Source organism: Silurus meridionalis, chromosome 1 (assembly GCF_014805685.1).
Source record: "Silurus meridionalis isolate SWU-2019-XX chromosome 1, ASM1480568v1, whole genome shotgun sequence".
Taxonomy (NCBI): Eukaryota; Metazoa; Chordata; class Actinopteri; order Siluriformes; family Siluridae; genus Silurus; species Silurus meridionalis.
In genome coordinates this window covers 23,168,712-23,182,865 of record NC_060884.1, presented here as the reverse complement: position 1 = coordinate 23,182,865, position 14,154 = coordinate 23,168,712, and the positions used below count along the sequence as shown (strand labels likewise).

General features: G+C 37.1%; 1 protein-coding gene across 4 annotated transcripts in view; it reads right to left on the bottom strand.

Moving 5' to 3' along the window:
• farp2 (FERM, RhoGEF and pleckstrin domain protein 2) overlaps nt 1-14,154 on the bottom strand; it is a 51,355-nt gene that overhangs the window by 28,152 nt on the left and 9,049 nt on the right. For all 4 annotated transcript variants that reach the window (XM_046855670.1, XM_046855684.1, XM_046855662.1 and 1 more), the window contains exons 3-7: nt 5,689-5,793; nt 4,332-4,374; nt 4,169-4,247; nt 3,549-3,646; nt 2,243-2,357 (exon numbers count right to left, since the gene is read on the bottom strand). In XM_046855670.1, the coding sequence (XP_046711626.1) occupies nt 2,243-2,357; nt 3,549-3,646; nt 4,169-4,247; nt 4,332-4,374; nt 5,689-5,793 (440 nt within the window). The remainder of the gene's footprint in view (nt 1-2,242; nt 2,358-3,548; nt 3,647-4,168; nt 4,248-4,331; nt 4,375-5,688; nt 5,794-14,154) is intronic.

Below are 14,154 nucleotides of genomic sequence, written 5' to 3'. Positions count from 1 at the left end.
TTTAGCTTTATACATATTTCTTTTACATAAAAAGAAGATTTTGTATAGCATTTTGTACAGGAAATAACATATCTAGATGAGTTGCAAAACATTTGATACTTTCAGTCTCACAAAATGGCAAAAGATGTGCAATAAAAAAAATTGAATAAATAAGAAAGGTATTTGAAAATATATTTAAAAAAAAAGGTAACTTTTTTTTTTTTTTAATAAAACTAAGAAACTCACCTAATGTATTCACTATTGCAGCATTCTTAAACATCACTCCCTTCCTTATTTTCATCATTGCTTTTTTACTACTGATTACATGAATAGGGATGGTGTACCTTTTATTTATTGTAAATCCACTATTCATGCTCGACTAATTTTATTTACTTTCTTTTTTTTTATTTAGTTTTTAATTTGATTACATTTTTTGATAGATTTTTCGTCGTAGAGCTGAATAGAACATTCGGGATGATGTCCCCACTTTCTTCTTTAGTCAGTATTTAGTCAACCATCCAAAAAAAAAAAAAATTAAAAAAAATTAAAAACAGAAGTTCTCCGTTCTTATAAGATGATGATCAGGAGGTGGTCAAACATGAGAAAATCTTTTATATCGCATACAGAAACAGAGAAGATAAAGCAGCTTTTTCAGAAGTCTCTACTTCTCTGCGAGTACTAATCATAAGGAAGACGTTACATGCGCAGAGAGGATGTTTTGTATTAGTGCAAGAAAATGAAAAACAGGCTGCACATTAGCTGAGTAATGCTTTCATCCAGTAATACAGTTCAATCATATAGTACATGCTGCTCCAGGTTTTCCTACGTGGAGGAGAGAAAGCCCTTCAAAAGCATTTTTAATCGTTAAGTGTTTGTGTCGCTGCTGCGCAACAGGAACAACCAGCTGTTACTGTGGGCAAAACATCCATAATGGCAGCAACCCATAGTTTTGTAAAACTGAGTTTCAGACTTGTAATTACAACATTGTGGTGGCTCTCATCTTATTATTTTTATATTTCTGTCAGGTCCTGAGAAGGCAACATCAATTAAATAAATGTTACACACCAGCCCTGACAGGAAACCAAAACTAACCTAATACCATTTGTTTCTGTTACTCTGGCCCTATTCCTTAGGCATATATGATGGTACTACATTTTATATTACGACCCCTACTCTGCGGTACTCTAATATCTTATCCGATTTTTTGTTTTAGAGGCTTGTTATAATCCAAAAGAAAAAAAAAAGCTCAGAGACCATCAAAATAAAATCTGGGCTAAGTGTGGCTGTGAGTCAAACTGGGGTTCAGTGGTGTTCTTTCAAGAACTTGTAAGAAAGATAAACGTCAATTTATTTATTTATTTTTATAGTAGAAAAATGGCTTTACTTTGATGCAATGCAGAAAAGCATTGTTTAAGTCAGGCTACTAGAACAAACCACTGGCAAAAGAAAATAAATTAAAAGAAAGTTCCAATCCTGTGATTAGGGTTGCCAGATGTTTCATTTGAACACTGAGGAAAATCTAAAAAAAGGCTCAATATTTTAGGATAGCTTCACACCTTTTTGTGTGCGTGTTTTTTTTTCCAGCTGTAGTGTATTCTGAAGTGAGTTGCAATATTTAAAAAAAATGAATAATAATGTATCTATTAATATGTGTATTTGTTTTGAGCACAATATCTGATAATGTATTTGTAAATGGTTCCATCCTCATCCTTCCATGTAATGCTCCTGGTTATTTTTAGGTCACTTTGATAGGTCAATTCCTGTTAAACAAATCATGATGATTGGGTACAATTACAAAGAAGATTGGGAAGAACAAGTCTAAGCTTGAGAAATGTCCATGGTGTTTGGTATTTATATAGCGTCAACAATTTGATGTCACAATGCAACACTATTTACCTTAAAATAAAATTAAAAAAATGTATATATATATATATATATATATATATATATATAATAAACACTGAAGGAAAATTTTAAGAAGCTTTGGACAGTTACAAAAAACAACAAGAATATTATTGAGAGTCTTTTGTATGCATGTTTCTCGTGTATGACCTATCAAAAATATTTGGGGGGGGGAGTGATTTTCACAATTCATTCCCCATGGTGGGACGCAAGCCTGAGTGCGATTTGCACAAAGAAATACAAAAACCCGAAACCACACATTGTGTTCTGTGAAGGCAATATTGACTGGAATAGTATTTGCATGACGCTATGCATTGTTTCGGCTGTGCGCTGTGTGCAGTGAGAACAAAGATGATCTTACACGTGTCTGCGATGCAGCTCCATGATCTTCTCTTGTAAATGCTCCTGGTTTGGGAGCAGCTTAGTATCTTTCAGATACTCCCTGTCTGCAACGTCATCATAGTCTCCGATCTCAGCTGTGAGAGAAAAACACCACCACAGATAAGGGACAGAAGGATGGAATAGAAAGAAAAAAAAAATAAAAAATCTACAGATCAGTCAAACAAAAGAACATTATCTGACCTAATTGTACATGGACTATTAAGGTATATGAGGAAAAAGATCATCAGGCCAGCCTACTCTGATATTCCTGCTATAACCCTCTTTTGGCATCCGAATGAGTGACATTAAAAATACCAGTTTGTGCTAAAGAAAGAAACTATTTTTTCCCCTCCTGCAAAAAAAAAAAAAAAAAAAAAAAGATGCTGCTGTTTTGCACTTGACAAACCATTTCATACAGCTGCAAAAGAAACAAACATGAAGGACCAGCACACCTTAAAAAAAACAAACAATTTTTTTTTTGGTTCCTTAGTATATAAACACTGCCAGGTTGGCTGGAGCTGTGGAGTTTAGTAAAGTTTAGCCAGTATCTGAGGAGGAAATGCATTTTGCCCTCCACTCAGCTAAGTGACTAATCGAAACAAGTGCTGGATAGAAAATTTACCTTACAAAAAAAACTAATGTCTTACTTGTAGATTGAAACTCTTGGTGACCACACACTCGGATAGAGGCTTGTTATAAACATGACCAAGCTGGATTATCAGTTAAACGCTCCAGAATGATTCAACCATGGGGAGAATTGGGTTCTGTAATTGCGTGAGGAGTAAACTGGATATGATACTATCTTATAAACAAAAAGATTCCTGCACGGACCTGGACATTCTGGATAACAATTTTTTTTTTCTTTTTCCTCTTAAGAATGACAAAAAAAAACAAGAAAACATTGAGAGACAAATAAACCTACTTTGCACAACATGACACTGTTGTTATACAACATTGAACTGTAAATGTACAAAATAATACATAAAACAAACAGTTTGTGATTTTGCTTGTTTGTGCACAGCTGGAAACGGAATCATGCCAAATAGCAAACCAGCACCAGGATTATTTCCACTTTACAGAGCTTTAAACTAATTACGTAAAGAAAGTAAAACAGCAGTAATTTTAAATGTATTAAATACACAAAATAAATAAAGTCCCACTTGTCATTAGAAATGAGCTGAATGAATGAATGAATACATACATACATATAAAGTCATGATATTATACAATGAGAGAAAATAAAATAAATACCATTGATTATAATGCATACTGAACATTGGACCTACACTGGACAAGGTGAGAGGCGAGCAGAGCGGCCGTGTTTTCTGTGCAGTTCAGCTGGCCTTCTATCAAATCTCGCTTCATCTGTAGGGAGAACAGATACCTACACCCGGGCGTGCGCACACGCACACACACACACACACACACACACACACAGACAAACAGAGACAGACAGACAGACACACACACACACACACACACACACAAACAGAGACAGACAGACAGACAGACAGACACACACACAGACACACACACACACACACACACACACACACACACAGACACAGACACACAGACACACAGACACACAGACACACAGAGACACAGAGACACAGAGACACACACAGAGAGACAGAGACACACACAGAGACACACAGAGACACACACAGAGACACACACAGAGACACACACAGAGACACACACAGAGACACACACGGTATTTTCATTAAAAAACTGAGGGTACACAAGCTTTTGTTTGTTTGGCCCAGAAAATCAAAAGCATCTACTTTAGCTATAAAAATATTTGATTACCATTTTACTATTTTTAGTTTCATAATTAAAAAACCTTCTACTTGACTGAACCTTGATATTCTAAGCTTGATATGATCTGTTAACAGTCACATACCTGGTAAATTCCTCCTGAAGCTGGCCAGGATCAGGTGGGAAGAACTTTACTGACAAGCGAAACAGTGTGTTCATTGGTCCTGAAATACAGCACATGTGATCACAAAAATGCGCACCGGATGGGGAGTTATTTGTATTGCGAGAAGATCCGAGTGTGCACTTACGTTGCACTTGTTTCACTATGAGCTTGGTGGGCTCCAGCCAAACCTACAACCAAAAGCAGAGCAACAGCTTTAGCATTCGTCCCCTTTTAGAGATTGTGACCTCAGCATTGCCTTTCCTATCTTACCGAGATTCTTCACTCAGAAATGTTTTAGATTTTGGGAACGAACATTAACAGCTTGTTCTTTTATATACACAATATAAAAAAAAAAAAAAAAAAAAAAAAAAAGAGGAAATGACTCACAGCAACTTTGAGGGGAATAAACATTTCGAAAAAAAAAAAAAAAAATCTCTATATATAGATATATATATTCTATATATTGCTTGCACCTTGTAATGAAAATATTTAATGAGGGTTTGGAGAGATAATACCTTTCAATATTAATAAAAGCATGTTTTTTTTTTTAAAGTGTTAACATGTTTGCAGTACTACTGTTATGAAATCCTCAGTTGCTCTAAAAGATGCATCCTTTATCACACACATCTGGGACTGATTGTAACAAGAATGCACTACTCGTTGCCACACCTTTCCTCCACAGAGATGTGTTCTTGTCCAGAAAACAGATTTCACTTTACCCAGGCACCAATTTCAGTATTTTGCAATGTATAATATTTTACTACATATGCATGTTGTCATTCTTTTAAACAGAATTATAATACTATATTACTATAATACTATATATAATATAGTATACTAAATTATATAATATCAAGTATATAATATATACTGATTATAGTTTGCTGACTATCGTTAATAAATCAGGGAAAGGGATCACCACTGGCATGGCTTAGGTTACTGATAACTGTGATTATGGTATCGTCATGGTATAAAAATATTGCAGGTGTCTCCTGGTTAAGGTCTAGTTTATACTATGCGTTAATATTTGCCACAGTGCAAAGTGGGAATTTATATGGGTAAGCATTACGAGCTTTAATTACTCACACACGCTAACTGTGTATTGTGTGTATTAATGCCGCTCTGATTAAACGAGCGTTTGGGGGACGCTGATTGGTTGGCGTGTAGGAGTGTTTGGTTGTGTATCTATTTACTAACTGTACACCAACACATCGGCTGGCCTAGCTAATAGCAGAATAACCTACAACCTCTTCAACCCATCATGACTTCTTTACATGGGTTTGCTTCTTCCTGTCCTGTTGGCTCCTGTAGCATTCTATTGCTCTCTATTCTAAATTTACTTCAAAATACCTTAATCCCAAGCCATTTCATTCAGATCCAAAACGGAGAGAGACCACCAGACCACCAAACCCCCGAAACCCAGAGGCAGAATACAGCATTACAGCACTGAAGCTGTGACTCAGTATGCACACTGGGGCATTGTTCAGCACGCTGCCACCTACCCAGTTCATCTGCACATTCTGGAACTCCAGGCCAAAGTAATCGCTCTCTATGAGATTGATCCTGCGATACACGTCGCTAAGAAGGGTCTGTCCATCTGCTTTAGCCTGTAGAGAGAGAGAGAGAGAGAGAGAGCAAAAGGGGGAGATGGAAATATTCTGAGTAATGTAAAACTATAGATGTTTACAGCTGAGCGGTTTTAAAGTCAATACAGAAGATTATGTAATAAGATTTTCAGGGCAGCAAACAGTACAATATTGTATTTCAACAAAAGTACATACACAAGAATCCTAACAGTAACAGTGTACTTTGTGTTTTCTGAATGAAATGCAGAGGTTGTGACAGTGCGTGTCTATTAATGTGTGTACTTTTGCAACTATTGACACAAGCCTAGATATTAAAACAAACTCAAGCAAGTAGGACTCAACACTTCTTGTAGACACCCATGATATTCTGACTACTTCCAGTCTTCTCTGAGCAGGGGATTATTAAAAGTGACAGGGTCTGAGTGCACATAAATATTTGTGCCTGTTGGCAGTCAGTATGAAATATGAATAGGTTTTATGAACTGCTAGATAACTGGTGAAAATGAATTGCCATGAGCAGAGACTCTGGGAAGAAGTGAGCATGCAGAGAGGGGTATAAAACAGCTCAATTTCCGACCAAAAAAAAAAATAAAAATAAAAAATTTGCAGAACATTTGCTTTGGAAATGCCCTGGGCATTGCTTTTGCAAAATGAAGGACTAATTGCTATGTAGCGAAAACTACAGTTTGGGATGCCAGTCGAAGACTTTTTGAGAAAATTACACACCAAGACATCTGTTTGCAATGTTGAGTGTATTTTTAAAACCAATGCATGCATGGGCAGGGCTTGGTTTTGTCTTAACCCTTTAACCTCTCAAAGGGTTTATCAGTGTATTATTTATTTATGTATCTTACAGAATATTATTCAGCAACCACAATGAAATGAAACTGATGAAATGTAAGCATGAGATGTAAAGTTTTACTACAGATCACTTATTTAGATCATTTAGATCATTGTGGAAACTTGCGAGATCACAGACGTATAGCTTGATGACTGCAGGACACGGTTTTGAGAGTGTGAGCAATTTGTTACAAATTATGAAGAATTTACTGTGTATTGTAATCATTTTCCTTCTGACATTGTGGATCCTCTTTGGACATTCCACTTCCTTTAATGTGTATGCATGCAAGTTATATCTACAACTGCCCTCCAGTTGGTCTCTGCTTTTGTCATTTACAGAACTACTGTTTACTTAAACACCCCTTTCAAATTTTCTCATAATCTGTATGGTCTAAGCATGGTTAGGGCCTGTGAATCTCATGAGGATAGGATTTTGTACCACTTTAACTTGACTAACTTTAGCAGGGTAAGTAATACCCATGCTGACCACAACACAATGTTCACTCCTAAAGAGGCCTCAGCACATAGCCTCAGGCTTGAAGTATGTTACTGAAAAGAAGTTCTCTTCTCTTTCCCTGTTCACAATCTCTCTTGTTCAAAATGCATTTTTTTTTTTCTTGAAGTAATTTCATTTTGCATTTTCACTTCTGCAGCCAATTAACCCTTGAAATGGTTTATTACAACCCATTACATTTTAGTTTTCATTATATATCAGTGGGCCCCCAATCACCTCAAAGGCGGGTCTGTGAAAATACTGCCTGACATTAATCCGTTTCGTGGCGCAAAAAAGTTTGGGGACTGCTGCTCTATATAATCCTAGGTCTGAATTCTTGACATTCTTGAATTATTGATTTTTGCTAATCAAAGTGTTTAATCTGAAATTGTTCAAAAAGATACAACTCCCAACTTGCAGGGTCATTTTATATACCATTTACTATGAAACCAATGGAATGGAGACTTGCAGGAGGACTTCTTTACAATTTAGTTTCACAAGTTTCTTGGTTTGGAAGTTCTTGATAATTCTTGTTTTTTTTTTGTTGCCCAGGGGACAAACAGGTCTAATAAACTGTTACAATGCAACCACTTTCTTTTTTTTGGTTAGTTTTTTTTCCTTGTCTACTAGGGAAAACTGTCTACTAGGCACCCTGACTTTCACAATGTTTTAAGCTGATATGCAGGTGTATGTGGATTATGGTAGCGCACATCGATACTGTAAACATTGTAGTAATTTTTCGAATGCTACAGAATGACATGCCGTGGCCGACTCAGGTTGCTGGTAGGACTAATTTTTTACTAAACATGCTTCAGAGGTTCTTTTTAGAATCAAAAACCTTGTAGATAAGTGTCTGTACACTGAATACACCGCTATGAACAAGTTTCAAATTGTAAATCATTTGAACCTTCATGCATCTTCCAAGTTCACCATATTTTCTAATAACATTTATAATTTCGCAAAAAAATTAATGATTGAATAATCCAAGTATCTGATCTGCTGGAGAAAATACTCAGCCGAAAATTAAATGAGGTCCACAGCAGAGTATGAGGTGTCATCTAGCCACAGTTTCAGAGTTACAAATTCGGCAACATAAAAAAAGGCAGTTTTTCTGCTGCCTCGCTCTTAGACACCACAGATCACAGCAGTGCAAGACTACTATGGAACCTCTTGTAACAATTAAACTGTATAATCTATAAGGCATGTCGATCGTTTCCATCTGAAGCCAACAGGTTATCTGTAATTAATGGCCCTGATTTTCTAAGAAAGGAGGCCATCACATGACTATCATTTTCTCTATAAAAATGTTTTACACCAGTGGCTGCACAGATGGGAACTTCTAAAGCTCAAACTCTGAAATTACAATGATAACTCCAAACTACCGAAACAAATTTGCTGCGAGTGCATGTCTATTTACACAGGGGAACTCCTTGAACACACACACGTAAGATGAATGCTTCTGGTGAAACAAGCACAGCTGAGAGAATACTGGAGACAAGCTCCAACCTGGCACTGGGCGGGGTTCGAAAGGGAAGTGAAAGAGTGTTAAGCCTGCATGTGTAAGATTAACTAGTATGCGATGTGTGTGGAACGAAATGTGACCTGGGATTGAATAAAAGAGCTGGTGGGAGAATTCCACTGTGAGAGGGGAAAGCCATGTCGAGGCATGTCTATACACTCCAGCTGGAGCGCCGCTTTCCTTTCTCACACGATTAAACCTCATGCTAAATGAAGGATTTTTCAATTCGTCCTCATTTATGTGCTCCTCACAACACTGTTCTACAGCACGCATGCACTTTGATGTGAAAAAAACATTAGTGAAAGAAAAACGCAATTTCAAGAAAAAGAAAAAAAGTCTGTCATTATTTCTACCTGGAAAGTGAAATTCATAAAGAGGAAGCAAGTGTCATTTATCAGCACTTAACTGTCAAAAGCTTTAGACTAAAACTAACAAATAAAACTGAATAACAACTTGCTCAAATGACTCAAATGACTGAACTTTGCGTGACTGGTTAATGTGCTTTTTTTCTAGGCTCAGATTTGTGGCATAAAGGTTTGCTTTCTTTCTACCTGGACACCCGAAAAATTAATGATTCACAAACAGGAAGAGAGTTTGAGCTGTTGGCATTTACAGCATTAACCTGTTGGTGTTTGCTCCCTGGTGATTGTGTATTAGCTCAAATATCTAAAGATATGTCTGGAAACAGCACAGAATCTGAGCACAGGGCTGGGAGGCACAAAATGAACAGGTGAATAGCGTAAACGATAAGAAGCTCTGTTCATAAATCATTGACTATTTAAGCACATAGTTCAGGTGACTCAAAATGCTAAGTAATAACATTCATAAGCAGCATTTTGACATGAACATTGCTTTCCCTGTATGAAGACTCTTTCTAATATCAACCAGAGAACATATTCGGTTATTTTTTTCCTGTTTAGGTGAGTGAAAGGTCAGAGTTTTACATCACCTGAGCAGAGATAAGAGACTGCCAACCTTCTTCACCCTTTACACACCTTGCCTTTGACCTACTGCAGCAAACAGGTTATGTGCAATAGCTTGCTCCTAGGTTGCCCTGTCTGTCAAGTTCATTGAACAAGGTTGTTTGATATTGAGAAAAGCAGTGAAACAACTTAATATGGTTTAGCAGACCAAGTTAATCCACATGCAACAGGACTTGCAACTAAAGCCATTACAGGGCCAATACAAAAAGACACAAATGTAAGACACACTTTTCAGTTACAAATCTGTACACGTACAAAAATAAAATCATATTAATACAACACCTCAGATCATATGCAACATTGTAAGGAATTTGTCCTTAAAGGAACGATTTCTTGAGTAATTCAATTACAAAAATTCATGCTTCGTTTAGTCCATTTAACTGCACACGGTGCACTGTGTTTCCCACGGACCATTATTACTGATGCACCACCCCCTAAAATCCGGAGCGCTCTGGACAGGGAACACAGAAGACGCTGCAGATTGAAAACTGGAATGGAGAGAAACAGCGAAGCGAAGATTCATATGGAAGACTGTTTCTGCCACATTAAATAAAAAGTTTGCCTAAATCTTTTTTTTTTTTTCCCTCGCAATTCAGTTTATTTTTAACCAATCGGGCAGCATCACCCCCTCTGTAGTGGCAGAAATTTTACACATTGAAAATGAAAGAGGCTACAATCAATATAATCAAACTAAGCCTCCGATCCCTGGAGAGAACTCTGTCCGACAATCAGCCCTGGAGGAGACGGAACAAGACAGATGAATCATGAAGAAGCCTCGTTCCTACACCAACAGCTTCAAACTTCAGGCCCACAACATAGTTACCGGTGGATGCACCAGAAAAAAAATGACAGTTGAGATGAAAAAAAGTTGGAATTAGGAAAAAAAAAAAATTTTGTTTTGGAAACGGGCTTTTGTAGGATTCAGGGTAAAGAAAATACAAAGATTTCAAAGTTTGGAATCATTTCAAACTAAAACAATGAAAACACCATACCAATATTTATTTATTTATTTAAAAAAAAAAAAAAAAAGGGATTGAAATAAAAAATTATGTATATATTTGTATTTGATGTAATATGGCAATTAAATGCACTAAATTAGTTTAGTTTTCACATATATTCTTGTTTGCAATTTCAGCAATAAAAAATTAAAATTTTTCTAAAAAAGGAAACAAATGATTTAAACAGTGTACCGTTTTAGCATTTGGTACTTGGTAGGACAGGATACAATTGTAGAATATCTGATAAAAGACAATCATGTTGTACCAGAATAACAACATGCTGCAAAACGAAAACATTTTCTACTTTCTGGCCAAGAATTTTGTGTTCCTCTAAAACCCTCTAGTGTTCCTCTAAAACCCTCTAGTATTCCTCAAATGAATAATTTCATTTCTGCAATATTATTGGACATTTACATTTGTAATGCTATACATGTGTAAAGAACTTGGCTGTGGTGTTGAAACTGTTATATAACGCTGCCATATTCAACATGAGTCACATTACTGTGGAGGTTTTTGGGAACTGGCTTTGGCAAGCCACATATCTGAGAATCATAAATCAAATCAAATCATTCACAGAAAAGTGGTCGGTTTGAAAAAGCTTCTTGACACCATATTCGTATCCTATTTCGAAACTCCAGTGCCATTGATTCTCCTCAGTGGCCACAGAAAAACAGAGAAATGACAAAAATGCCAGAACTGTGGTATTGTAATCTGTACAGCAGAGTGATGCAGTAGTGTAAGCATTCAGCCCGTTCACCTTTCCACAGCGGTAGCTGTTACGCAACCATTTCATATATTACTCTTTAATTCTCAAATCTGATTGGTTGGAAAGTTTAGATCCAAATATGAACTTTTTTTTTTTTTTTAAATGTTATACACCAAAACCCCATTTTTGTTCTCATGACGCCAAGAAAGAATATCACACCAAAGCACAAGATAAAAAAGGTCCATTTTGGTGTAAGCTAACGTACACAAATCTTCAGGACAATCCCACCTGAAGCAAGAGGATCCCAGAGAGAAAATGCTTATTATTCAGTACAGGAATTTGCTAGAACGAAAAAAATTTAAGGAAAATCACAAAAAGCTTAGTTGTACTTATATTAGATCATACGGAGACACTGAGGCTGGAACGTACGAGCGTTAACACGCATAAAATCACACATATGCAAAATGAAGCTGGCTTTCAGGATTAAAGTGCAAAACACTTCTCTAGAAGGGAAAAAGAGAACTCGGTCAAACGTATTCAAATTCAGGGCAGACGGGAGGAAGAGTTTCTAATACTGAGGCATGATGTGCCAAGCCTACACTGCCTTTAAATCCACTTCATCTAAACTTTAAACTTCATCAGGCCATAAAGCATTTCATATAATTATTAATCGAATATTAAAATGCATGCTTCTGGCCAGTTTAGCCTCCGAATCAATTCCCCAAAACTGCTCTGAGGTCTAAGCCATAAGCCAACAGACAGGCTTCTGCCTGGTCAAAGAGCTCATCTGTTATTCAGTAACGCTCTCAAACAATATTGAAGCGAGAGCTGGCCAACGTTATGATCCAACTCAGGAGGAGCAATCAAAAACAAGCTGCAGGATTTCCCAGTGGCAGTCTTTACTCTATTTTGTAAGTTCTGTGTCTAATTTGTTCCAGTAATTGTGCCGTATGGCAGAAGCTCAGCTGGCCTAGAAAGTGTGCGCGAGTGTGTGCAGGGGGCATCCGGATTCAGAGAAGTCATGCCAAGATGGAATTAGAAGCCAAAATGAGGCTGCTGCTGAAGTTTAATCTTATGGAAAAGCCATGACACCACACAGTAGTCTAAATGTCGGTCCTTTATGGAAAGGAAAAAAAAAAAAAAATTTATATTCTGGTAACAAATAACCAGAAAAAAAAAGTATTGTTTAAGAAGAATTATCAACTTAATTTATACAATCTTCTGAAACACAAAAACAACCAAACAAATAAGATAATGCCTTATTAAAATACTGCTATCAGTTTATGAAGAAAAGGGTGCTTCCTGCAAGACATGAAATCAACAGGCAAGTTTCTCAAAGTGTTGAAATGATTCTTAAAGCCAAAAATGTAACAAATCATATCTGATCAGTCGACCTCTACTCAGCGTTTTACGTTCAAGCCGCACGATCACCGAAACACACACTCGTGCAAAAGACATGCTCTACTGCTGAAGCTATTATACAGTTTTTATTAGCTCAATCCCAAAACAATGACACAGACATCACAAGCGCAAAAAAAAAAAGTCGTAAGAGGGGGTTAAACCCTACAGTGATGTGTGAAATTTCCCGTGTTCTCACGCTGTCGCTGTGACTATAAACGCTTCTAACACGTCCACACACAAATGCAGCTTTCAGCTCATTGTGCATGCAAGGAATGTAAAAAACAAACAAATCAGACCGTTCCCTGGGCAACTCAAACTCACCGTCCCAGAAATGAAAGTACAACGGTGAGAGGAACTGGGACTCCTTGACGTAGCCTACTCAGAGGAGGACCTGATCAGTAAATCAGTAGTTTTCCAAAAACAAAACGAATAATAATATCTGTGAGTACAGTTTCAAAATGCTGGGTCCATTGCTAAATTGGGTGGAACTGGTGCAGTTCTCCATTAGCTTAATAGAGAGAGAGAAATATACAGGGATTCTTGATGAACAAAAACAGTCAGAGTGAGGATACAGCAGTGTGTAAAAGTTTCGTTTCCCTGTGGAAACCGGGCCTACAAAATCTGAGCTGATCTTTCAGCGAATTTTGATTAGCGATGATTACACTTCCTGCTTAACCAAAACATGTGGACATTTAACACATTTCATCCAGCTGCCTTGTTTCCTGTTCCGACTTTAACTTTAAAGGTCATCTGTGGCAGGCAACCATAAAAAGAATAATGTGCTCTATAGCTGTGCACCAATTTTAGCACTTACTTGCTAGTAGAAGTAGTAAAGTGTCTATTCAGGTCATTTCCACAGATCAGGAGTTGATTACGACCTCGTAAAAACGACCTCGGTTGCGTTACATATAGGTTCGTCACGTACTAAATTTAATGATCAAAGAGGCAGCGATGAAAGATCTATTGTTCTAATACGATTGTCTCAATACATTAAATATGCACAGAAAATGATATGGTAGTAAAGATTATAGTGACCCGGTGTGTACTGTTTTATATACACTGTATTCGCTTTTTGAGCATCGCATCCCACGATTAGTCGCAATTTGCTCTTGTAATTTCTTCCACTCTTCTAGGAAGATGTTCCACTAGATTTTGGAGTGTACTTCTGGACATTTGTGTTCATCCACAATGAAGGTTCTTAGTAAAGTCAGATGAAGGTTGAGAAGGCCTGGGGTGCTGTAAGAGTCCCAATTCATCCCAAAGGTGTTCAGTACCATTGAGATCAGAGCTCTGGAGCAGGCCACTAAAGACCTTCCTCTCCAAACCATGTAAACTACATCTTCATGGAGCTCCTGTTGTGCACACGGCCATGCTGGAACAAGTCTGGGTTTCCAAGTTCAAGTGAACGGCACGTTTTTTAACGCATCCAAAGACGTCCTGTA